The sequence below is a fragment of the Sebastes fasciatus genome, chromosome 10 (assembly GCF_043250625.1).
Source record: "Sebastes fasciatus isolate fSebFas1 chromosome 10, fSebFas1.pri, whole genome shotgun sequence".
NCBI classification, from domain to species: domain Eukaryota; kingdom Metazoa; phylum Chordata; class Actinopteri; order Perciformes; family Sebastidae; genus Sebastes; species Sebastes fasciatus.
The window spans coordinates 12,846,087-12,870,626 of NC_133804.1; the positions used below are offsets into that span (position 1 = coordinate 12,846,087).

At 39.4% G+C, this 24,540-nt stretch overlaps 1 protein-coding gene across 1 annotated transcript; it reads right to left on the reverse strand.

The window, feature by feature from the left end:
* Nucleotides 1-3,292: 3,292 nt before the first annotated feature.
* On the reverse strand, nucleotides 3,293-21,013 carry tspan17 (tetraspanin 17). The gene is made up of 8 exons (XM_074648217.1): nucleotides 20,405-21,013; nucleotides 10,937-10,987; nucleotides 9,029-9,175; nucleotides 8,082-8,252; nucleotides 7,432-7,557; nucleotides 7,004-7,051; nucleotides 5,218-5,334; nucleotides 3,293-4,955 (listed from the first exon to the last, which is right to left on the reverse strand). Exons 1-8 carry the CDS (start codon nucleotides 20,489-20,491, stop codon nucleotides 4,890-4,892), a joined length of 813 nt encoding a protein of 270 aa, XP_074504318.1. The 5' UTR covers nucleotides 20,492-21,013; the 3' UTR covers nucleotides 3,293-4,889.
* Nucleotides 21,014-24,540: the final 3,527 nt, after the last annotated feature.

A 24,540-nucleotide genomic window follows, 5' to 3' on the forward strand; every position in this document is an offset into this window, starting at 1 on the left:
GTCTATCGATCAGGAAAATGTACTTAGAGCATCAAAACTAAAAGCATTCACTCTGATATTTTATATACATGTCATTATTATTACTGTAGTATTTAGATGCATTAACATGGAAGCAGCATTTTAATGTAGTAGCTGGTCGAGAAATTTTATATGCTTTATATATACTCTCTCTGTGTAGTGTTTGGTAGTTTTTGGTCTATAACAAATCATATTTTACAAGCTGGTCATATGTACAATTTTAATCCACACAATCACCATTAACTCCAGATATCAAATACAGTAAATTTAGTAGAGTAGTAGAGTATAAAGTAGTGAAAATATTAAAGTAAAGTACAAATTGTAAATACAGCACTTGAGTAAATGCACTTACTGTCCATGAATGCTTGAGATAAAAAAAAAAGAAAACACTCCTCTGTTATCATAAATCCTTTAATATATGAAAGAGGCATATTTTAACACAATATACAGTGTAACAGACCATGTCCCACAGTTTTCATATACAACATTTTCTTTACAAGGCTCCCCATCCGAGTAGACAGGTCTAAACTGAGAGAATGGATTAGATAACATTGTTTTGTTCTGCTGCAATCGAGACAAAACTAAAAACTGTACTTACAAACTAAGTAAAACTGAGAAAGCTGTTGTTGTTGTTGTTGCCCAGCTGAACAAATGGGATATTCATAGTGGTTTCTGTGTGGATAAAAGATCATTAACTACTGCATCCGTATTCTTCAACTGTAAAACCCATCTTCAACTTGAAACGCTTTTTTGTTCCGGTCTGATGACGTTTGCTTCTTGATCAAATGTCATGACCTGATATGGAAATGCCAGCGCTAACAACTGTGATATTGCTGTTAACATGCTAAGAAACTAAGTAAATTATGCTGCTTCTCTGTGCTCTGTGGCCGGCGTCTGCACGTGATGAGGTAAGACTTGGCGAATGTCTGATGTGCTGCTCACTTTTGTAAGAAAATAACAGAAATTGCCTCACATTAGCAGACTTCAAGGCTTGAAAAGGATCACAGGATAGATTATCAGTGACAATGACGGCCACTTTGTATTTATATGCATAAAGGACATTTTCAGTCAAACCATTCATAAATGTATATTTAGCAAAATAAGTTTTATATCTATAAAGAATTACTATTAAAAGTGATGATTTTAATGATATTCAGAAACCAAGAGAGATTGAGAACCAAAACATTGTTGAACTGGTGTCTTCTGATGATTTTAATGCCTTGTGATTGCATATAAAGTCTGAACACGCGCCTGCAAACAGAAGAAATGGAATGATCATCTCCTTTCACGCTCACTGAAACACATTTAAAAAATGTAAAAACCAGAATAACATCACTAAAGACAAACCCCTTTATTTCACATTCCTAAGCTTCACTTGTCTTGTGCGTCGCGCTGCATACGGGTAAGAAGGATTTCTAACTGAGCGAGGAGCAGTAGGTCCATGCTGATACGGACTTATACATTCACGGTATGCATAAGGCTCCTCCTCGGGAATGATTTAACTGCCCACAGAGAGAGCAGAGAAATTAAGAGGGGTGTTTCATAATGCAAGGCCATAATGATAAAGGACAAAGCATAATTAGCATTGTTTTTTCTCCCCTGCATTAAAAGGGAATACAAAACCAGAATTACCCAAAGCTGTGAAAACAAACATACACCAGAAAGTCACCTTTGTAGAGTTTGCATATTAAAGCCACGCTGCTGCAACCAATTATTATGGCATTATTGTCCTTATTACCAAGGTGACTGTCTACGACTGACTATTGGCATATCCATCCAGACACGGCGGTGGCTGCAGAGAGAGAGTAGAGCGAGAGCGGGAGTGCTTTTTTGTTTAAGAGCTGCAGCTCTGTACTGCAGCAGAACTGACACCCGTGGCCTCCATCTGCCTTCAGCCAGATCCTCAGCATCACTCAAAAGGCAGCAGCAGCCCACCATTTTATCATGTACAACACAGAATCTTCCCGCGTGCATAAGCAGCGGTGGGGAAGGGGCGTGCGAGACCCTGAGCAAAACATCTCCAAATAAGGGCGATTTCAGAAAAGATGAAAAGACACTTCAAAGATTTGTCAAAACTAATTAATCACACATTATGTTTCAACACACTTTTCAAAAGATTAAACTAGAAAGGTATGGAGGGGAGAAAATAAACAGTGGCTTATTTATTCCTGATCTTCTAAGATCCAGTGGGACAGATTGATTTATAACAGTTAGTGAAATCAAAGAGGCCCACACACATATTTAGAGAAATGTCTGTTCTCTCAGATTGCCCCGAGGCTCTTACTCACTGATTACACCTAAAGCGCTGAGATGGATGAGCGTCTCCTATGGAAACTCATCCATTTCAAGTGAGCGAAAGTCATTAAAGACGGACTTCAGTCACCCCCCGACACAGATGCATTGTGCTCCTCTGGATCTATCCTGCTCGCGCATTCATGATGACACATAAATTCAAATGATTGTTGTTCTGTCTTTCTCTTTTTTTTTTCCGAAACGAGCCCTGCGTTTAAAAATACATCAAAATGACAGGCTCTGAAAACAGGTGCAGTCAGATCAGGTAGTGTTTTGAAGAGGGGAGCGTGTGGGCGAAAGCAACATGCGACATGTAGGCATAGCAGGGGATCATAAGGTGCTGCTGCCGAACAAGCTCCTGAGTGTGTATATATATTCTACAGACAGACTCAGTGAAGCGGGGTTTGGTGTGCTGCTCACAGAATATTAATGCTACTCATCTTTCAACTTATGTGCACTGCAATTGAAAACATGTTTTTTTTTGCAGCGTGTGTCTGTATATGAGGCTGTGTGTGGTCCAGTAAACCCCACCCAAACCATGACCGTGCATCTGAGCGATACTGCTACAACCAGAAACAACTGCAGTGGTTAAATGCAGACAGAAATATACAAAAGTATCAAGTGAACCCAGTCATCATGGACGAAGATGAAAAGCTGTGAGGGCGACTTAATAATCCAAGAGTCTGTTTTTTTTTATAATGAACAACAAAAGGGCAACACAAGCTGAGAACAAAGTGTAAACTTGAGAAGAAAAATAATAATCTGAATATCTCCTCAGGCTGGAGACAATAACAAATTGTTTAAAAGCCATGATGTGAGACTTGTTGTCAGCTCGGTTATTGTACTACATATCAACCTAATCAACGTTAAAGCAGCATTCATGTCATATAGAGGCCGTTGCTGATATCAAAGGGAAACGGCGTATTCTTACTATTATATTTAAAATCCAGTCCAAACAAAAGACACAACATTGAATTAAAGATAAAAGCGATACTGTAACATTTTTAATTGTAGTTTGACTTCTCATTCCAACTGGCACTTCCCACATAAAAGGGACAATAAATTCACATTTTGGCTATCTAGAAATGCTATTTGTTATCCTTGGCATTCCTAATAAAATCACAATTGTAAGCCAGACAAAACCTTGGCAGTTAGCTTGTGGCCAGCTGATATCATTTGGTCTCCATTAGGACTGCTAACAACATCAACAGTAAGAAGCTATTTCGCAGAGGTAAAACAGGTGCCTGCTGAAGTCAAACAATGAACCCAGAATAAAAAAATCTGTGTCTATGAAAGGATAGGAAATAAAAAGGATGAATAAAGTACATCTTTAAAACACACAAATATTCTTATTTCAATATGCAGAGGACGACAATATAAGACAAATGTGGTAACATAAGTCAAGTAAAAAAAGGCCCCAAACCAGCAATCCCATGTGCCTGAGGGATGCTCAGAGATAAACAACAATCTCAACTATCATTAAACCCTTTTCCCTGTATAGCATAGCCCTACGATCCTAACCACACCAGGCCGTTCCATGTAATACAATAGAACATCCTTCAGTAAATCAACAGATAATACAATCACTGCAGGGCAAACAGGGCGACTTTCGAGGAACTGTCAGTGTTTTCTGCATCAAGTTAGTCTATCTAAATTCAACAGACATGGATGGAAAAAAAATAGATATGCTTTTAACTGGTGGCAGAAAGCATGTATTTTCGGCCAGGCCCTGAGGTATTGTGGGGCGGGGTGCAGAAATTCCATGTAAGGAACAAGAAGGAGACAGAAAATATCACTGGAAATTAATGGCACTTTTTTTTTTTTTTTTTACATTTTGAGATAGAATTAAAATCTCTTGAAATTATTTGAAGTTGCAGACTTGACCAACCAGTGTTCAGTCTTTTCAGTGGTCATAAAAGGTCACAATGGAGAGAAAAAAATGATGCGCAGAGGATTCCATGTGTTTGTTGGCCGACCATCCAGCCACCCACGATTCCCTACAGCAGGAAGTGGGGACGAGGACGTTAAAAACAGGCTGTTTGTAGGAGGAGATGTTCAACCCCTTGCAGAGTGGACAGAGGACAATGTAATGCTTGCCCTAAAAAAAAAGGAGACTTATTGTCCCTTTTCATTTGTTTTTTGTTTGTTTCATCCATGGCTTCCAATCTCCCAGTTGACAGGAGTCCTTGTGCAACTGCGCCCGATAAATACACTTGTCCAAAAAAACAAATTAAGAGGAAACAGAAAAAAAGGATCTAACTCTAAAGTAGGCAGGACTGTCCTCTGTATATTTGGGTTAAAATCCCAGCTGAGTGGTAAACATGGAGTTGACTGTTTGGTTTGTGTGGGATATTCATTCTCCCCATTCAAGTGTCACTGATAAACAGGGCAGTAAACTCTTTGTGTCTGCACGTATACAAGTGTGAGAGTGCATATGTGCTGCTGCTTAGCTCAACGGAAGAGAGTAGACAGAGTTGAAGGTTCTCGGCTCTCCGTCCTCAGCTGGACGGGACTCTTTAGTGTGCTGTGTTGACCTGGCTGGGCCGACGGGGCGGGGCTCCCTCGCTTCACCTCTCCTGTCACCAGTTGGCTTTGACTGCTTTGACGTCACTCACCAGGTTTTGAGCAAGGCAGATACCAAAAATCTGAAGAGGAAACCACACAAGGCATCAGGTCAAGCGATGTTTACAGACAATTACACCAGAAAACTGCTTTAAAAAAAGAAAGAGCAGACTGCTGTATTGCAGGGGTTTGCTTGATGTTACCCGTTGTCACCACTAGATGGCAATGATGATACAAAACCAGAACTAAGACATGTTAGTTTTAGGGTAAACACCTCATTTCAAACGCACTAGCTCATTTAAATGTTTGCAAGAAAGAAATAATCTACAAACGAGGACTTCTTACCTGTAAAAGTGCAATACCAACAAAGATTCCAGCTACAATAATCAGGTTGTCCTGAAGCCACTTCTCAAACTGAACCACGCAGCCCTTGGTGTAGATATATTTCTGCCGGTCCAGGTCCTTTTTTAAAAAACAAAAACAGATTAGAAGTTCATTCAAATTAAGAGTGAATAAATTGTTACGCTAAAATGATCAGTTCTCAGAGAGGACATTGGCCTTTTGCATGATTTAAACAAACATCTGAACTCTGGCCTATGACTAATGCTGAACAAAAACAAACACGGATAGCATTTTGACTATCAATATGACTCCTTCACCGCTGAGGAGAGAGTGACAGCTGAGTCACTCTTAGATTACAACGGGTCAGTGTCTGGACATCATGGAGGAATATCAAGGCAGTGTAATCCTTTTTTTTGGAGGACCCTATCAGGACTGAACAAACAGGCAGAAGCTGTTTCCTGTTACCGGACAGATGGCTGTGTGTGTTGTCAGACTCACACGATGATGTACATGCTCTATTCACAGAGATAGACATAAAAAGGGGTAATTTAGAGCTGCAAAGACACTAAAACGGGGAGTAAGAATGGGTGTGAACAGTACTCGATACAATGCTCTCTTTGTTACTCTTCAAGACAAAGTCAACCAGGCAAACCCTTTGTTCTCTTGCAGGACCTGAAAGCTAGTTTTCAACCAATGGTAGATAAAGGGAGCCCCTCGGCAGCCAATAAAAAAGCAGGAAACACGTTGTTGTTCTGGCTGTGAACTTCCTCTGAAGCTATTTCAGCCCTCTGCCTTTTTCTGTGCCGCTGTCCTCCCCGCGTCTCCTGCTCTTCCTCTCCCCCGGCCTGCGCTCCATAAACAAGCTGTACAGGAACTTATTGCACATCACTGATAGTTTCAGCGAAATGTCAATGGCCAGGGCATTAGCAGAAGAGCACACAGGGGAAATTAATTCATACCAACTCAGTGGCAGGTGGTTGGTTCACTGTATTGCAGTGCGCCTAGCAACAGAAATCTTTCTGACTGCAGTGCAGTGAGTTGTAACCACCACACCCACACACAGAGGGAAAAGGAACGGACTGGCATAACCCACCGAGTCGCCAATTACAGAGCGTAGTAAGGCTGCTCTCTAGGCTATAACTGGAGCCTAATTATCCCTGTTAGAAGACCAATCTGTTATTAAGGCAAGAAGCACGAAGAGGAGCATGTGTGCAACTTAACCCTACACGTTCTCTGTGTCTGCCGTGTTGGCCAACTGTTTCTAGGAGCACATTAAAAAGGAAACTTTTCTACATCTTTCTCATCAAGAACGTGAAGTAAAGATGACATAAATTCAAACTTTGATTGGTTCCATTCAGTGTTATTTTATTCAAACCATTAATCCAGTTTTACTGGGGGTTTGAGACGAGCAATCAAGCCCAATACAAATGAACCTGATTGCCATTCCACCCCTCCACAAATGCTTACATCGTTTCAATCAAACAGGTTTGCAGCTTGTCAATCAACCCGCACCTCAGGACTACTCGGCAGCTTCACCGCCATTTTAACCAGAAAGGCTGCCACTGCCTGCCAATCATGCTCCACTATACCGTCACTGACCGTACTGTGAATGAGAACTGGTTCTGTTTAACTTCTATAATGTTATTAGACTTTTAACCAATCTAGATTTACTAGAAAATCAACACAAATCACAATATACATTTTCAGAGAGCTACTGTGTGTCTTGACCAAAGAATAACTGGAGTGTGAAGTAAACCTAATATAGGGTTAAATATATAGAGATACAAACCCCTTGAAGCCGAACATCATAACCACACTGCGTGTTGATGACATCCTCCTGTAAAAACAACACCAAAATATGTAAATCTTCTTCATTTCAGCTATCTTTTTGTCTATAAAATGTCAGAAAATAGTGAAAAACGCCCATTAGGAATCCAAGGTAACGTCTGAAAATGTCTTGTTTTGTCTGACCAACAAGTCCAGCACCAAAAAATATTCAGTACACTATCATACATGACCATAAAGCATCAGATCATCACAACAGATAGCATTTTTGCTTAAAAAAATGACTAAAACAATTATTCTGTTATCAAGAAGATAGTTGCAGATGAATTTTCTGTCGACTAATCGTTACAGCTCTATACTAGGTTATGAATTCAAATCATGACGTATAATTATGCATGATTAATCATTCTCTATTATGGTTGAGTGACTCACTGCAGGGTCTTTGACACAGCAGGAGAAGGGGACTCCACAGCGCTCCCTACTGGGGTTCATGTCAGTGCAGTTGAAGTAGATGTTCAGGTTCCAGTCGTCTGCCCCGTGGGCTCCACAGCATGACCACTGAGACGGCAGCAAACACAGACAGAGATTAAACAGTCGACTCCGGTTAACGGACGGATTTATTTCCTCTGATCTGGTCTTGAAACGGCTCTTTAGCGCCGGGCTCAGGTCAGCTTGGGTGGGTAGCCGGCTTACTGTGGCGGGTAGCTACTACAGATAGTGAGACACAAATGGCGAGACAACAGCGGATCTAATCGCCTTTGCAGTGCGTTTGTGACAGAGTCCAGCGTTTACACACGGGAGCCAATTATCTAAACTGTCTCATTCATGTAATTGGATAATCATTTGAGGGAAACACAGTCACATTAATCATGAGATTTACTCCACAATTGCAGTGGCTGACTCAGTCTCCTCTCTGCCCAGAAAAGAGCTGATTCAAGATCTGTTGGGAAACTTGTATAACGAAACAAAACTTCCAGAGAAGGGAGTGACTTCCTCCAGGCAAGAATCATGAGCTGTTATAAGGAAGTTGGAATTTTTACTGTCAGTGACACATGAGTTTCAGTTAGTAGGCGTGGACTTACATATTCCTGGGCAAAGTCAATGAGATTCTGCAAGTCGATGTCATCGCGGTAGGCCTTGACATTATTGTTGATGAAAAAGTTGAGCTGGTCTTTGATCCAGTCTTTAAAGACGAAGGCAAGGATCCCCGCAGTCAGCTCCAAGAAGAAGATCAATCCCAGGAACACAGAAAACTGGGAAGTACACGACACACACAAGCAGAAAACAATAAATCTGTCACTTCAATCAGGGAATCTGGGTGCGCCAAAGACAATCCTGTTTTCTTTAAGGATCAGAACACTAATAACATTACTTCTAGCATTTCTCGTAAAAGAATTCAAAGAGGAACAATAGCTCTGATGTAATGTCCCTGTGCAGGTCTGGTTGTAGGGCCTGTTCTGATATGCTGAGTGAGAGTGTGGCAACAAAAACCCGCAGTCCCAGAGGTGCCGTTATATCATCCCTTTACGGTAAATGCAGGAGGAGACGGGGCTAATGATAAATGCACAAAAGCCACATTAGCTCCTCGCTCTGACGCCTGACTTACTGCTGCTAATGGACATCGGCTGGAGTTAATAGCTACTCAGAATCGCAGCCAGCAACAAGGCAAGTTTGTCTGCGTCCGTCACATGTAGTTATCAATACAGCTGAACACAAACAAAACCTCCCAAAATGATGCTGTCATGGCTTTCGGCTTGAGAATAATTCTATTTTACGGATCAAAAGACAAAAGTACTTAACAGAGAGAACATTTTTTGGTGACTTAGGCACGGATCAGTGTTTCTGGTCATTACTTGGTTTAGTGATGAGATAACACATATCCGTATCATGCAACCACCCATAGCATTTGGCTGGGGTGAGTCACCTGCTGCAGTGACAGCCTCAGCTTTGGTGTGAAGTGCAGAATTAAAGGGGGTGTGAAGTGGTTGGAAATGGTGTCTGTGCTCGGAAAAGTCGGGAGCTGGCTTACAAATTTAAGCAGGGTAGTGTTCTCTCTGAGCGCTCCGATACAGCCAGCGAAGCCCAGGATGAACATGACCCCTCCTACGACGATGAAGAGCCACACGGGGTCGAAGCCCCCTAGGTCTGTGATGGATGACAGATTGGCCAGCACGCCCTGAGGGGAAGCGAAAAAAGAGAGTGGTTAAAAATTCTGATTATAACATTTAAAAAAATCAAACCTTAATGTGTCCATTACAAGGTCCTGGCAAAATTCCTCTCTCTACAAAAACACACCTTGAAAAGGGATTGTGATGTCAAAGAGAAATAGTGAGAATTTAACTAATGGCACAGCCAAGAGGCCAGCTGGCTGGGGCTGCCCTGTTCAGAGATGCAGAAGCAGCGCAGCAGAAAAATCTATTAAACGCAATACTGTTATTTGATTAGAATGGGATCTACAAAGTATGTTGCTTTCTAAATACAATAACACCCCCCCCAGAGGTTTTTTTTAATCAATTTATCTTCAACTCTCTGGTAGATCTCTGTCCAACCTATGAAATAAGTAGAGGCACAGCTCAGAGCAAACATTCACAAACAGACATCTGTCCTTCCTGTCTGCATATCCTGCCCTCGCAGCCCCCGAGGCCACAGTGTGTCCAACATGTTTTCCTGTCAGCCTCTGGACTGCATCATCATGCCCTCACATTGACACATTTCTCAACTAGAAATGACACCCCTGACGCCAAAGAGTGGGCTCACTGGAAGATGAGTCAAATAGGGTGGCACACTAGAGGGAAGTGCAGTTTGTGAGTAAAAGTGTGTGTTCTGGTTCATGCATGATCTCTCACCACCTCTTTCTAGATTTCTCACCCATCTTGAGAGAGATCCCGACAGGGTTATCATCTGTAAATGTGGCCGCCTGCTCTCAGTTCTGACATGCTGTTTGCTTGTCACATACACAGTTGCGCACATGTCAAACACTTGCAGCTAAAGCCCAAGACGCCGAAATCTCACACTGCTTAAGTTAAGCTCCCACTGCACTGAGCTACGAAACAACTACAGGACAGAAGCATTCTGGGGTTTTAATGGCACTCGCGCAGACTAAAGTACCTCCATTTGAATTTAAGCATGAAGCCCAGAAACAATGTAGTCTGGCTGAACGCAGCAGGCTAGAAACTAATCATAGTCACTGAGACCCAAACTCACCATTATGCCTTTCCAGGACCCGCTATTCATCATTCGGCCTAATCCCTTTAAATTATTCACGCTGTTCCACCAAGGTGCTCCGGTGCAGGCCTATTTGCACAGAGTTCATGACCAGACGTTGCTAATCAGTACATGCTTCCACGCTGGTGCAGCATTTACTGAACAGACCGGTACAATTTCTAGCTAATTAATGAACAAATTGACTGTTAACTCGATGGGAAGGAGTTTTAAATGTGGCCATGATCCACTGCACATGAGAGGTTAATGGCAGCACCTGCCCTTTGTTGCTAGTATACTGTGGAAAAATAAACAGTATTCATTTTGTGATGAGCAAAGGCATTGAATTCCTGGTGGATATGAGTCAAATCTGTTTGTAATTTTGACTCCTTATTTGTAGCTCTGCCTGTGACTAGCTTCTGTTAAACTATTGGAAAAGCATATAGGCTCAACAAAACTTTAACAGTCACAACTCACACTTGAGCTGTAGCAACATAATCCATTTCCTGAGACGACCATGATATGTTTACCAGGACCATTATCAGGTAATGTGCCTTTAAGTGCTACAAAGCGTGCCTTTATTGTTCGCACCACTTCTCATAAAAGCCCCGTTTTCATCTAAACACTGCACATTGTACTTCATGCTTAGTCCTGCAGGAATATAGGGAGAAGAATTTTAGCTATGCTGTTGAGGCGATCGTCTCGTACTTCAACAGTGTGTGACGTGTTTACTTACCTTCTCCGCCCATGCCCACAGGCCTATGCCCAAGAATGCGGCTCCTAGTAACTGTAAAACAAAGCACACAGAAGAGGATTCACTGTCAGACGGAAAGAAGCTCTGAAATAATGAAGAAATATTTGAGACTTAATAAGCATTAACCAAAGTTAAAGATAAAAAAAAACTTTCTCAGTGACAAATTAATAGAACTGTCTATCAGGACTGTGTGTTGTTTTGATCACTTTTGATTTACAGTGGTGTGTCTCCCTGACAACATGTGCAAACAACCCAACAACTGTCTGTTGTTAAACTCCAATTGATCCACACAGTAATCCATGACATCACCTTTTCCCGGCGGCAGCACCACCCACATCAAACATGCAAGAAGAGCATAGTCAAAACACAGATACAGAAATCTCTTTGAAAATAACCAGCGTTCTTCTAAAACGGATCGTTAATAGTGCGACAATTGAGAAAATTGGCTTTCAGAACCTTAAAAACACAGCTGACTGTCTCCTGAGAAGGTGTCTTAACTTGCCGTGGATAGACAGAGTGAATCATTACATCTGCAGGTTATTGCAGGTTAGAGTCATTGCACTGGGCCGCTTAAGAGGCTGCAGGATCTGATATCTTGAGAGTTAAGGAAAATCCCTTCGGCATTAGCCTCCCATCCCAGTGAAGGATAGATGTAGGGCTCACAGTTTAAAACGTGGCAAAAAAGAGAATTTCGAAAAGCCCCGGGGGGACTGCTTGAGATGGCCATAAAACATTCATAGTCATATACACAAGGCATAAGAGACAAGACACATGTACATTGTACATACACGTATACCTCTCATCCCGACCCCCCATCACACACACAAACAAACACACACATTACATTAGTTCCATGTCCTGTATCCTTTTCTATGGTCAAAGAATATCTCATAAATTCTTTCCAAATCTGTAAAGTAGGGGCGTCTGTTTTTTCCCCCCCAGTGTTTTAAAATGAGTTTCTTATAAACAAGGGAGGAAAACATAACATGCCATCCCGTAAGATATCTCATTTTTCCGGCATTCTGAAAAATACACGAAGCCAAGAATTCAATTTTTGTTTTACAAGTAATAGATATCCATTCTTGGATTTCATTCCACACCAGTTTGTTCACTTTTGTACAGATCCAGAGGGAATGCACAGGGGGAGTCTTGATAACCACACTTCACACACCTATCAGAGGAATATGGATAAAACTTGAATTTTATCTCTAGTGTAGTATAATCTTGTCATCAACTGTAGATTTTTCATTTGTGGTAATGCTGTTAGAGAGATATTGAATTCCTTCCATTTTATGTTGGCTTCTTTAAAATGGAGACATATATTATATTTATCATACAACTTTTGCTGTGAGTATTGTTTAGATTGTTCCTTCAGCAGCATGTTGTATATTCTGCCAATTCATTGTTTGTTTTTTTCCTTCTTCAATTACGTCTTTAAACGGTCCTGACACTAAATCATAGTGTTAACTGCTTATTGCAGTAAAACAGTTTTTTAAATGTAATTATATTTAAAAAATCCTGATTTGTCAATGTAAATGTTTGAACCCTTTTTTGCATAATTATATCTGATAAGTGTTTAATTGTCCTTGTACTCCAAGTGCCCCAATTGAGCTCCACAATTTGGATTTTTACTGACGGATTATTCCAAAACTGTGTTCCTAGGGATACTAAATTGCAATCTATAACCATCTGTGAGGCATAATAATAATACAGTCCTAAATTTGAAAATTTAAGACCTCCTTCTGTTCTTGGATTTTGTAGAAGAGATGTGCTTTATTAAAGAAACAAAGTCTAACAACAGTGCAGCTTCAGGATTATATCTAATCAGACAGCATTTAAGTAAAAATCAGCCATTACTGGGTAGTGTGGTTCTATTCGTATAATGTTATTGTCTAATCAACTGCTTAGCTGCCACAAAACGTCATTCCTAAGAGATTTGGGACGGTAATGAACTTAACTAAGGCACACTATAACGGCAGAGCCTGAAATATAATAGCTCCATTGAAATTGGATTAAATCATATTGTTGGGAAGCTGATTAAATCGGGGGAAGCAGGTAACCTGATGGCAATCCGTCAGCAGACATAACAAGACCAACAATGTGACAGTATGCCAAACAACAACAGTAACTGTGAGGGTTGCTGCAGGGTTGGCCTGGTAGTCACAGCGGTTGTAGTGAAGGGTGTGGTGGCTTAAGCTGGAAAGAGACACTGAGGAAGAGTCAAGGTAAACACGTGGAGATCAAGTAGAAGAGATTAGACTGACGGAGGGGAAGTATTAAACCATTTAGCCTCTGACTCTAAATAATCCATGTAGATTAAAAAGAGAACACAATAAACTGAGACGGAGTAAACAACTCTCCCTTTACAGCATGGAAACTACTCTTCATCTAAAGTCAAACATTACTGAACGGTTCTCTAGATACTGTGGATAATTACCAGTTGTGAATGCTTAATCGTGATTAATTATATAACATTCAATAATTATTGTCATTTTAAACCAAAGAGAATCTTTAAATGTTGCCAATATTCTTAACTGTGAAAATTAGAATTGGGATATTAATTACACTGATTAGAAGATTAGCTTCAGACAGACTTTGTTATTGAGGAATGTACATTCAGGACAACAGCTAAAGCTAGGGATGGTAATATATATGGCTCTTTGGGTAAGCCAACATTATTATAAACAAGAACACGTCTGCATGTTAATCTTTGAGGTAGTGTGTGTTTCTGAGTTTTGAGTTCAGTGTTTTAAGAATTGCTCCTGTTATAGGAAGATTGGACTTTTCCCATCTTTTAAACCAGAAGATAGGACAAGTAGTTAGGATATATTTCTATAACAAGGCCCCTGAAGGCTAAACTGAACATGCACCTTCATTCCAAATGAGACCCAGAGCCCAAAATTAAAGATGCATTGAAGCGGCACTTAGATTTGAAAATATCACCAGGAAGTTGCCCTCAAATGGGCAACAAAGTGGCTGGAACACTTGGTGCCAAGTAATCACTCAACTTGACTGCTATTCAACCTGCATAATAATTAAAATTCCCAACATTAGACATTAAATGTTAAAATGAGGATCTGTAGCAGTCCCATTAAGGATGTTGCAATAATGTTGCTTAACGCAGCAATAAAAAGAAAAAAGGAACTTAAGAAAGTTATGTTTTACCGATTTTGTATTTTCAAGGTATACGTTTTCTAGTAAATTCCTGCCCACTGTCACAAATGGCTGATGTACTTCCTGTCTCATTCCCATTGCTCAAGAGTTGATGGAACTTTGGGTAATATCTGCCTCACATGAAAGCTTGTATTTCCTTAATGGTTAATGGTTGATATCTACCATTACATTTGGGAAACATTTAAAATTGTCATAATTAGCCAGAGATCATTAAGAATAGCTTGGATTTGTATAAGAACATTACCAGAATCTAGTGCTGCCTTCAAGTGCTTCAAAAAGTATCCATATAATATGGATAAAGCAGACATTTCATACATATGGCTAATTGCAAATCATCAATACCCCGGTGGTTCAGTATGGACGCATCACACTCTCTTTTACCTTCCCTCCTGTTTGTTCTCTCCTGTGTAATATCCAATAAAGCAGGAAGAAAAGAAATCCTGTTCATTCTGGTGTTTCTAAAATAAAACATAGCCAGACAACAGAAAAGTACTTCTATTATATGGACAATTTTGTTATTATTTCCGGTCAAAAGACTTGTCAAGTTGGATTTTCCACCTGCTGCAGTCTGACGCGACCTTGAAGGCAGCACTAAATGAGACAGCTAAGGAGGTATCCATGCCTGGTACCCTCCCTGTCATTTTGGCTTACTATCTCTTCCACTATTTCTCAATCTCTATCTCAAAATAGCCTCATTAACTTTATTTATAAAACACAAAATAATTGAGCCCTTTTTCGGAGAGGCCAGACTGCTGAACGAAACTTAAAATGCCGTCAATTTAAGCAACAACAAACAAAAAAATCAAGCTCAACTAAATCTGTCTGTTGCTGTATGAGCCTAACACACTATTTTAACATGTAAGCATATACTGAACCTTTTTTAAAGCCCTATCTGCAAACCAAACTTCCCTCACAGGACAATATGTTTGGATTGAAGTGAATTTGACTGAATGAGTACATAGAAACTGAACTGAACCTGCCTTTGTACAGTGCTTATGTTATTTCCTTTCATCTACTTTTCCCACAGTGTGAGCAGCCAGAGTCAAATCCAGGTCAGTCGGTGGCATTGAAACACGCCCTGTGCTTAAACTCTGTCAATGCTACTAGGAGACTAAAATGTTCTCCAGGTAATCAGTGCTTTTTACTGAGCGCTGGATAAAAGTGAAAGTTAACATAAGATGCTAATTTTACATGAGATCCACATTTATCTCCTTGTATCTCTCAGCAATTAAGCAATAAATCCAAGAAAAAGCACAGGCAGTACTGCGTCTTTGTTCTTTCTCATTGCTTCTGTTTATGTGGAGACAAGACGTTTTAAAAAGACCCTCAGGATTTGTTTCTTTAAATCTCACCTGCTTTGGTAAGTCATTTGTTTCTCTTTCTTCTGTACATTTGCATCATTCCATCTAATCTATGTGCTGTTATCACAGCAAATAAACAAAGCCTGGAACTAGATGTCCATGTATTTGCCTCGTTATTCAAATCAGACTGTTCAGGTTATTTTTCTGTCAAGTGCTGCGGCAAGATGTGTGCGTCCCTGAGCGAGGGCCTCTTCTCGACAGGGACAGAGAGATTATCAACACTTGAGAAGATGCCTCCCTAAGCCAGCTGATCCCATTAACCTCAACTAACTAGCAGACAAACCAAGCTCCATGCTGCCTGGACACACACAAATACACGGGCTATAGACTTACTCAAGTGTGACTGCCCTTTCGTTGACTCCCTAAAAAGCTGAATCTCTAATGTGGCTGGCCGTGTGTGAACGCAGCCATTCTTCGGTGATATGATGTCAGCGGCACTGCCAACGGAGTGGATAAGATGTGAGGCTTCCGCATCATTTGCATTCACACTTGATAATGCCAAATCAACGTATCAAATTTGGCTGATTAATTACAACAGCGTGTAACTGAAACAAGCTCAGGGCCAGAATAGATCTGACTGGAATGGACTACGGACACTCGAGGCTGAGGCTATAATGGACAGAAGGTTAGGTTCCTGTTCAAAGCTATTATTTATCGTGTATCCAGATACACCCAGATATTGTGTAGACCCACATGACACAGAGCACACTTGACATGGAGTATCAGAACGAAACCAAAATAAACCAGAAAAGAAAAATTCCCCTGTGACTGGACATTTGATTTTATCTGTGAAATGGCAAATACTACTAAACAGAAAAACATACACATTTGTCTTCAGACATAAGAATAGAAGAGAGGAAAATAGCTGTTATTTGGTGCCTTGTCAGACATAAGATGTGTTTAAGAGGTTTAGCATGCCAGCCATACACTATGGGGTGCAACTAACAATTATTTTGTATTATCGATTAATCTGCAGATTATATTCTTGATGAATCAATTAATACATTTGTCAAGCAATTGTCCGGAAATAGTGAAAATTCCCATGAGCCTGAGGTGACATATTAAAATTTCTTGTTTTGTCTGATCAATGGTCCAAAAAACAAATCGATATTCAGATAACAATCCTATAATAAGACAAAAAAAGCATAAAATGCTCCCATTTGAGAGGCTGGAGACAGAAAATGTTTGGCATTTTTCCATGAAAAAAAAACTTAAACGATTCATTTTCAATCGATTAATTAATTAATTAATTAACCAATTAGACCATTTCCAGTTGTAAACATTCCCAAATGTGTCCCGGTTTATTTCCTGTTGCAGTGTAATGGTGCCTTCAAATGGGGTCATGTTTACCGTGTTCACAAGAAGAGTCCATATGAACGCCCCCCTTCTTGTGGTATTCACAACCTCGTCAGTGGAAAGTTTCTGAAAGCTCCAACTTCACGAGTTGTGACATGTTTGTTGACGTTGTCAGAAATGACGGTGCATAATAATTATGCCTATGCATTTCCTGCATTATGTTACCCGCCTGCTAGCTTGCTAAATTGTTTGCCTCTGTGGATTCTCGACGCCGACAGTAACGTTAATATTGCCGTTGCTTAGCAGCGGGGTTCTCGAGACTTAACCACTTCAACGCCAAGCATATTGTGTAAACGACTTCCAATGTTGTAAACACTAGCTCACGAGTTTCATTTGAAGGCACCATCAGTGAATGACATCAGCTGACAGGAAGTCAAAATGGACCTAAGCTGTTGTGTAGCAATGCTATTCCAAAAGTATACTATGCTCTCTTCCAATGCAATCAGAGATGCATACCGAGTATATACAACGTGTGGAAACATGATCCCCCGTCTACCTCTAAATGTGACTAGAGTGATGTGTCCTCGAATGGCTGCATTCACACTTCTTTACAGCTGTCTACCACCTGTGATGCGCTAACCCGATGTGCATTTAAGTGCTTAATGTGAACAGTCACACTTATAGCTGGAGCTGGCTAATAACACACAGCCTGCATCCAAAGCAACTCAGCAACTTGCTTACAGCTTAACAAGCGCTTAATTACAGCATGCAGAGCTTCCAAACATTTCAGCAGCTCGGGCAGAAAATATGATTAATTAAGTGGATGTGGAGGAATGCGTCTATTGTCAGGACGAGAGAAGGTATGTTGTTCTTGGGTGAGAACGTCTGGCTGTCACCAGCGAGCTCTGGCGCTCGAGGAATTCACACAGAAAATGAGGTTCTGGGTTTTTACTGCTCTATTTTGTTCACAAAATTTAGGGTCTTACAAGCATTCTGTCTCAATTTGGACAGCATTTTCAAGCCTGACAAGATCACTATGGGGAAGACAAATGGGTTGATTTGTGGAGAATAAACCCCATCTCTCTCTATTTCACCAATGCACTAGCTTGTCTGTCAAATCCTGTTTGGCGGCGCACAGACAAGAGGAGAACATCTTCTAGCGATTATTAACGGAAACAGCCAGCGAGCTGGAACTTGTTCTACAGTTTCCCAGCGAGCTCAGACACAGGACTGTTAGCTTGGCCTGGGTGTCAAAACAGTCTGAAAGAACGCAATATGAGTCAGACACAACACTACAGCCTTATGACTCAATATTTCCCGGTTGATTGCTCAGTCCTATTGAATTACAGAGCACTTTTCATTTGTGAGGCCAATTGTCAAATGAATCTGTGCATTGTTCTTTAAAAAAGAACTCTGGCCGGTGACATGTTTGGCAGTTCATATCCCCTCCGTTTCACAACAAGAAAAAAAGACAGATTATAGTGTAATAATTTGAAGGGGAGTGTTGAGGAATGAGGAGGTGGTGATGAAAGGAGGAGGAATAGGAAGAGATCCAGTTGCATGTGGATCCCATGTGCCTGATGAATCCATCAGAACAAGCATATGGGGGGGAGAAAACGCAGAATCACACCCTGTCCTCATCCCCCCTCAGTCTTTGTTATCACCATCCCTCTTTGTGCGTTAGTGGGTGTGTGAGTTGAGAGAAACAATGCTGTCCTGCAGAGCCCGAGCACTATGGTGGTGGAGGGAGTGAAAAGGGGTGCTTGAAAAGAGGAGGGCTGGGTAGTATTCAGGTCCGTGTGGGAAGACCCTCTGGGGAACACAGACACGCCATTCCTTCACTCACAGACATTATAATACACCAGACGCACAGACGCAATGCAGACGGCTGAGGAGGGAGGAGTGGAAGGAGGCTTAACAGAGGAACTTTTCAGACTGAGGAGGGATAAATATGGAGGGAGGGGGGGCTTTGTGAAGGAGATGTGGGCTCACTTGCCACTGGCTCAACAATACAGACGAGACTCATGTCATTTCTCAAAACACACAGACACAATGGTACCAATCCTTACTACTGAATTAGAGCAGGGAGAGAAACTAACATCAGTCTAGCTTTTGTCTATGGTAGGGTGTATCTCCACCAGCTACTCATACAGACAATAAAACCATCAGTGTATGTCTCTTGAGTCTTCTAGGAACTATAGTTAGCCAATGAAGAAACATTAGCTAGTCTAATTAAAGCGACTGGTGATATCTGTGACTGAAGCTACTCGCCACTATAAGCCATTCATGTCAGAGTTTCATAAAAAGAAAAAGTTGCAGCTGCCTCAGGCTAATAAAGACTTGAGAATAAGTAGGTCTGCTAAAAGAAGTGCATATTTCAAAGTTATGAACATTAGTGACTTCCTCTAGGAAGTGAACAAGCTAAGGTTGGTTAACACACATAAACAACAACAACAACAACAACACATGGCAGGAGACTTAATTTAATACCTTTCTAGTAACTTAAATGATCAGATTACTGACACCTTTAGGGATCATTTAAGTTCAAACTCCAAAGGGTGCTAATGTTGAGCTCACTTCACCAGCACATTTAATGACACTTTAATATGATATTGATATGAAAAAGACTGTATTATCTTATTTTGATATTTATTTATATTGTGACTTAGCTTCTCAACACTATTAGCCATTTATTTCAGAGTTTCATAAAAGGAAAAGTTGCAGATGCCCCCAGGCTAATAAAGAAAAAGACTTGAGAACAAGTAGAGGTGTAAAAGAAGTGAATATTTTAAAGTAATGATAATAATGTTTTAAAGACTCAACTAACTATAACACACCTGACTAACAGTAATATGAATGAATGCAAACATTAGTGACTTCCTCTGGGACAATCAAGTGAACAAGCTTATGTTGGTTAACACACATAAACAACAACAACAACACATGTCAGGAAACTAACTCAACACTTTTCTAGTAACTTAAATGATCAGATTACTGACACCTCAGGAGATCATTTCAGTTCAAGCTCACCAACTCCCAACGTGAAGCTAACTTTACCAGCACATTTAATGACACTTTAATATGATATTGATAGAAAAAAGACTGTATTAACTTATGAAACAACAACAACACATGGCAGGAGACTAATATACTGATCTTTGTGACTTAGCTACTCAACACTATTAGCCATTTATTTCAGAGTTTCATAAAAGGAAAAGTTGCAGATGCCCCCAGGCTAATAAAGAAAAAGACTTGAGAACAAGTAGAGGTGTAAAAGAAGTGAATATTTAAGTAATGATAATAATGTTTTAAAGACTTAACTAACTATAACACACCTGACTAACAGTAATATGAATGAATGCTAACATTAGTGACTTCCTCTGGGACAATCAAGTGAACAAGGTAATGTTGGTTAACACACATAAACAATGAAACAACACATGTCAGGAAACTAATTCAACACTTGTCTAGTAACTTAAATGAACTTAAATGATCACACCTTCAGGGATCATTTCAGTCCAAGCTCACCCACTCCCATCCAGGACATTGAATGAGACTTAAAGCGTTGTTTCTTATGATATTGATAGACAAAAGACACACATAAAGTGTATTAACTTACCCAGAATAAAATGTTGAATCCAAATAAGAAGTATTTGACGCAGCAGCTGACCTCTGCTCCTTTATAGTGATGCTGTTTCCTACTCATTCTTCCAGCAGTAGTGGTGGCTAACTGGCTAAGCTAACTAACCTCTGGTAACTACTAGTTACTACTTTAAAAGCTTAACCAAAGCTGCAGTTGTTTGACTACTGAAGCTAATGTTAGCTGGCTCCATCAGCTACACAGAGCCCAGTTTAAGTCAATCAAACATGTGTTATCTCCTCCTCGCTTCTTTAACCAGTAGCTTAGCTAGGCCAGCTAGCTAGCTCGCAACTTCTTCTGTGGTTAGCATTAGCAGCTAACAACAACAAATGCACTGAAGACATTCATCTGCAGTTTAGTCGATGTACTCGAGTTGCCTGGTGTTGGTTTAGTAGCTCACACACACAGACCGGGAGATAGAGGGTGAATCTGACGGGCTCTCAGCTAGCTAAACCTCTCCTCGGTTATCTCTAGGTGCCGCATCGTCCCTTCAAATCTTCATCCTTGTTGTTTTTGAGCTGTAAAGCAAGAACAAGCCCTGCTGTCAAACGAGGAAGCCACTGAGCTGCTCTGGCTCTGCTGCTGGCTGTAGCCTCTTCTCACCTCAAGAGCGGCCTCTAGTGTCTCAGTGGAGGCTTTCCACTGCAACTGAGGACAAGGTAAATTATATATATATATATATATATATATATATATATACACTCACTGGCCACTTTATTAGGTACACCTGTACAATCTAGTAGGCAACAATCCTGCCATAAAGTTAACTTTTATGATACATATAATGTTTAGTTTTTTATGATACCTATAATATTTAGTTTTTTTTCACTGTCATAGAGGTGTTAATTCAATCATATGTTTAGCACTGAGGTCATAGATAGTGGTGGTGTTGGACTGCATTATGTTGAGAGGTTTTTCCTCATATAGGGCTGTCCTCGACCAGAGAAATTATTTTTCAACTAATCGATTAATTTAATCGAGAGATCAGTAAGACTGAGTTTCTCCACAAAGAATCACACACTTAAAATCTCGTGTTTGCCAGAGATGTGCTCATAAGTTTTTTGGAAATAAGTCATTCTGCATGAAAAAAAGCCCAAAAAAAGACTAATCGACTAAAGACATATCAGTCGACTAAGACCAAAACGACTGACGATTAGTTAGTTGTCTAATCTACTAAGATAGGGGCAGCCCTCATTAATTAATAACACCTCTTAATACAATGTAGTCCAGTACAACTCCACTGCAAACTACAACCTCAATAATAAACAGATTTCTGACAATGTCAACAAAAGGTATACATTTATGGCAATTAATAAAGTGGCCAGTGAGTATATATATATATATATATATATATATATATATATATATATATATATATATATATATTTATGTATTGTAATAACAGAAATCTAAGAAGTCTGTGTTAGTTTTTTGTTAATGTGACTGAAAAGAGGCAGTTCATAGCATATCATTCTAACTATTAAACTGCATCTAAATAAACTCAACAATCATACAACTTTAATGGAGGGGCTGTTGAAGTGCATTAAGGGGTTATATAAAGACCAGATGATATATGAATCCTTGTTTACATTCATACTGTGCAGTATTACTGCAGTCCTAAATGTGTCACATAGTTTTACCTTAATTACTCCGAGTGTACAATATATATATATATATATATATATATATATATATCTGTAGGACTCCAGACAAGTTCAAATGAGGCAACGCTGTTTGAACTGATGCAACTGTTTCTCAAAATAAGCATTTAATATATTCTCTCATGGTCTCTATGTTTTTTTTCCAAGACTTTACCATAGTATTAAAATGAGGCAAGGAAATACTATGAAGAAAAACTGTATAAGTTAAAGATACAATTTCACTTTAGTATCTCCTTATCAAATGTAAGAATGAATGTCATTCCAAACAGAGATTTAACATCAACGTCATAACAGCAGGGAATAACGAAATAATGCAGTCTGGATGCTCCCCATGATTACAATCATGTGATTCTGGCACAGCTGCTTTGTTGAGGAAAAAAAGGTGATATCACTGTGTTAGATATCGCAGGGATTATTCCAGTCAAAAAGTCAAAGGCTTGCAAGAGAGCTGCAAATAAGGTGTCATATAGTCAACAGCTGTACAGTAGGTTTGAGAGCTTATTTTCACAAGCTGAGCAGTTTCCCATCCACAACTCTTCTTTTCTTTTTTTAGCTGTGTTGACAAACATAAATTAGATAGATAGATAGATAGATAGTAACTGTATTGATCCCGAGGGAAATTCAAGTTTCCAGCATCACAGTTCCATAGTGCAAAAACATGTTAGTAAAAAGGCAGTAAAAAAGTTAGTAGTGCAAAGTACAAAGTATATATATATATATATATATATATAATTTATATATAGTTATAGTCATATATTAATTATAATATATATATATTATATATATATATATATAATTATGTATAAATTATATATTATAATTGTTTCTTTTTCTTTTCTTTTCTTTTATTGCTATGGACCCTCCTGTGTGTCTGAAATAAAGTTTGAATTTAATATCCTATTTGTACTCGTTAAAATTGAGCACAGAGAGGGTATAAGCACTATATCTTAGGTTAAATATGCACACGTGCAAGCAGAGATTGTTTATAATTTAATCAATGCAAAATCAACAGCAGTATTTTAATTACATGGTTCACAGACCATGGTGTTAATTTCCCCCATCCACAGCAAATTAGTTAACAATGTATTACAATACTGTTCTTCATATTATGGCGTAAGACTAAGCTACTGGAGTTACCCTGCACTATACTCATTTTTAACAGTCTCTTCTGAACTATATTCACTTTTTTAATAGTCGTGTATCACAGCTGTTACCCTGAACAATATTCAGTTTTAACAGTTTTCTTCATCTCCTTGTATTTTTATATCTGGTATATTTTTTTGTACTTTGTACTACTAACTTTTTTTTTACTGCCTTTTACTGCCTATCTATCTATCTATCTATCTATCTATCTATCTATCTATCTATCTATCTATCTATCTATCTATCTATCTATCTATCTATCTATCTAATTTATATTTGGCAACACAGCTAAAAAAAAGCAAAGAGAAGAGTTGTGGAAGGGAAACTGCTCAGCTTGTGAAAATAAGCTCTCAAACCTACTGTACAGCTGTTGACTATATGACACCTTATTTGCAGCTCTCTTGCAAGCCTTTGACTTTTTGACTGGAATAATCCCTGTGATATCTAACACAGTGATATCACCTTTTTTTCCTCAACAAAGCAGCTGTGCCAGAATCACATGATTGTAATCATGGGGAGCATCCAGACTGCATTATTTCGTTATTCCCTGCTGTTATGACGTTGATGTTAAAATCTCTGTTTGGAATGACATTCATTCTTACATTTGATAAGGAGATGCTAAAGTGAAATTGTATCTTTAACTTATACAGTTTTTCTTCATAGTATTTCCTTGCCTCATTTGGATACTATGGTAAATTCTTGGAAAAAAAACATAGAGACCATGAGAGAATATATGAAATGTTTATGTTGAGAAACAGTTGCATCAGTTCAAACAGCGTATAGCCTCATTTGAACTTCTGTCTGGAGTCCTACAGATGGCAGTCTATGTGCCTGTGATAAATGTGGCTTTGGTTTTCTTTTTACCCCGAGGAGTTGCTGTAGGGACATTTCAGCTGCCTGACTATCACCACTGACAGTGAAGCATGACACAAGACTGTAAAACCAGAGAAATATGTCTCTAAATGTGGTGGGTGATCTTGTACATATATCCGTACTTCGCTTCTGAGCCAAAAGGTAGTCATATATGTTATAATCTAAGAAATCTAAGAAGTTTGTGTTTTCTGTTAATGTGACTGAAAATAGGCAGTTCATAGCATTTCATTCTAACTATTAAACTGCATCAAAATATACCAACTCAACAATCATAAAACTTTAATGGAGGGGCCGTTGAAGTGCATTTAGGGGTTATATAAAGACCAGATGATATATGACTCCTTGTTTACATGGCACTGTGCAGTATTACTGCAGTCCTAAATGTGTCACATAGTTTTACCTCCAAGTGTACATAAGGATAAATTAATTAAACAACCC

What these genes read in the sequence shown, in the direction of transcription:
- tspan17 (XM_074648217.1), bottom strand. Translation starts at nt 20,491, where the DNA reads ATGAGTAGGAAACAGCATCACTATAAAGGAGCAGAGGTCAGCTGCTGC. An exon ending in ACACTACCCTGCTTAAATTT is followed by an intron (nt 8,253 to 9,028) that starts GTAAGCCAGCTC and finishes TGTACTTCCCAG; the next exon opens with TTTTCTGTGTTCCTGGGATT. An exon ending in ATGATGTTCGGCTTCAAGGG is followed by an intron (nt 5,335 to 7,003) that starts GTTTGTATCTCT and finishes TTTTTAAAAAAG; the next exon opens with GACCTGGACCGGCAGAAATA.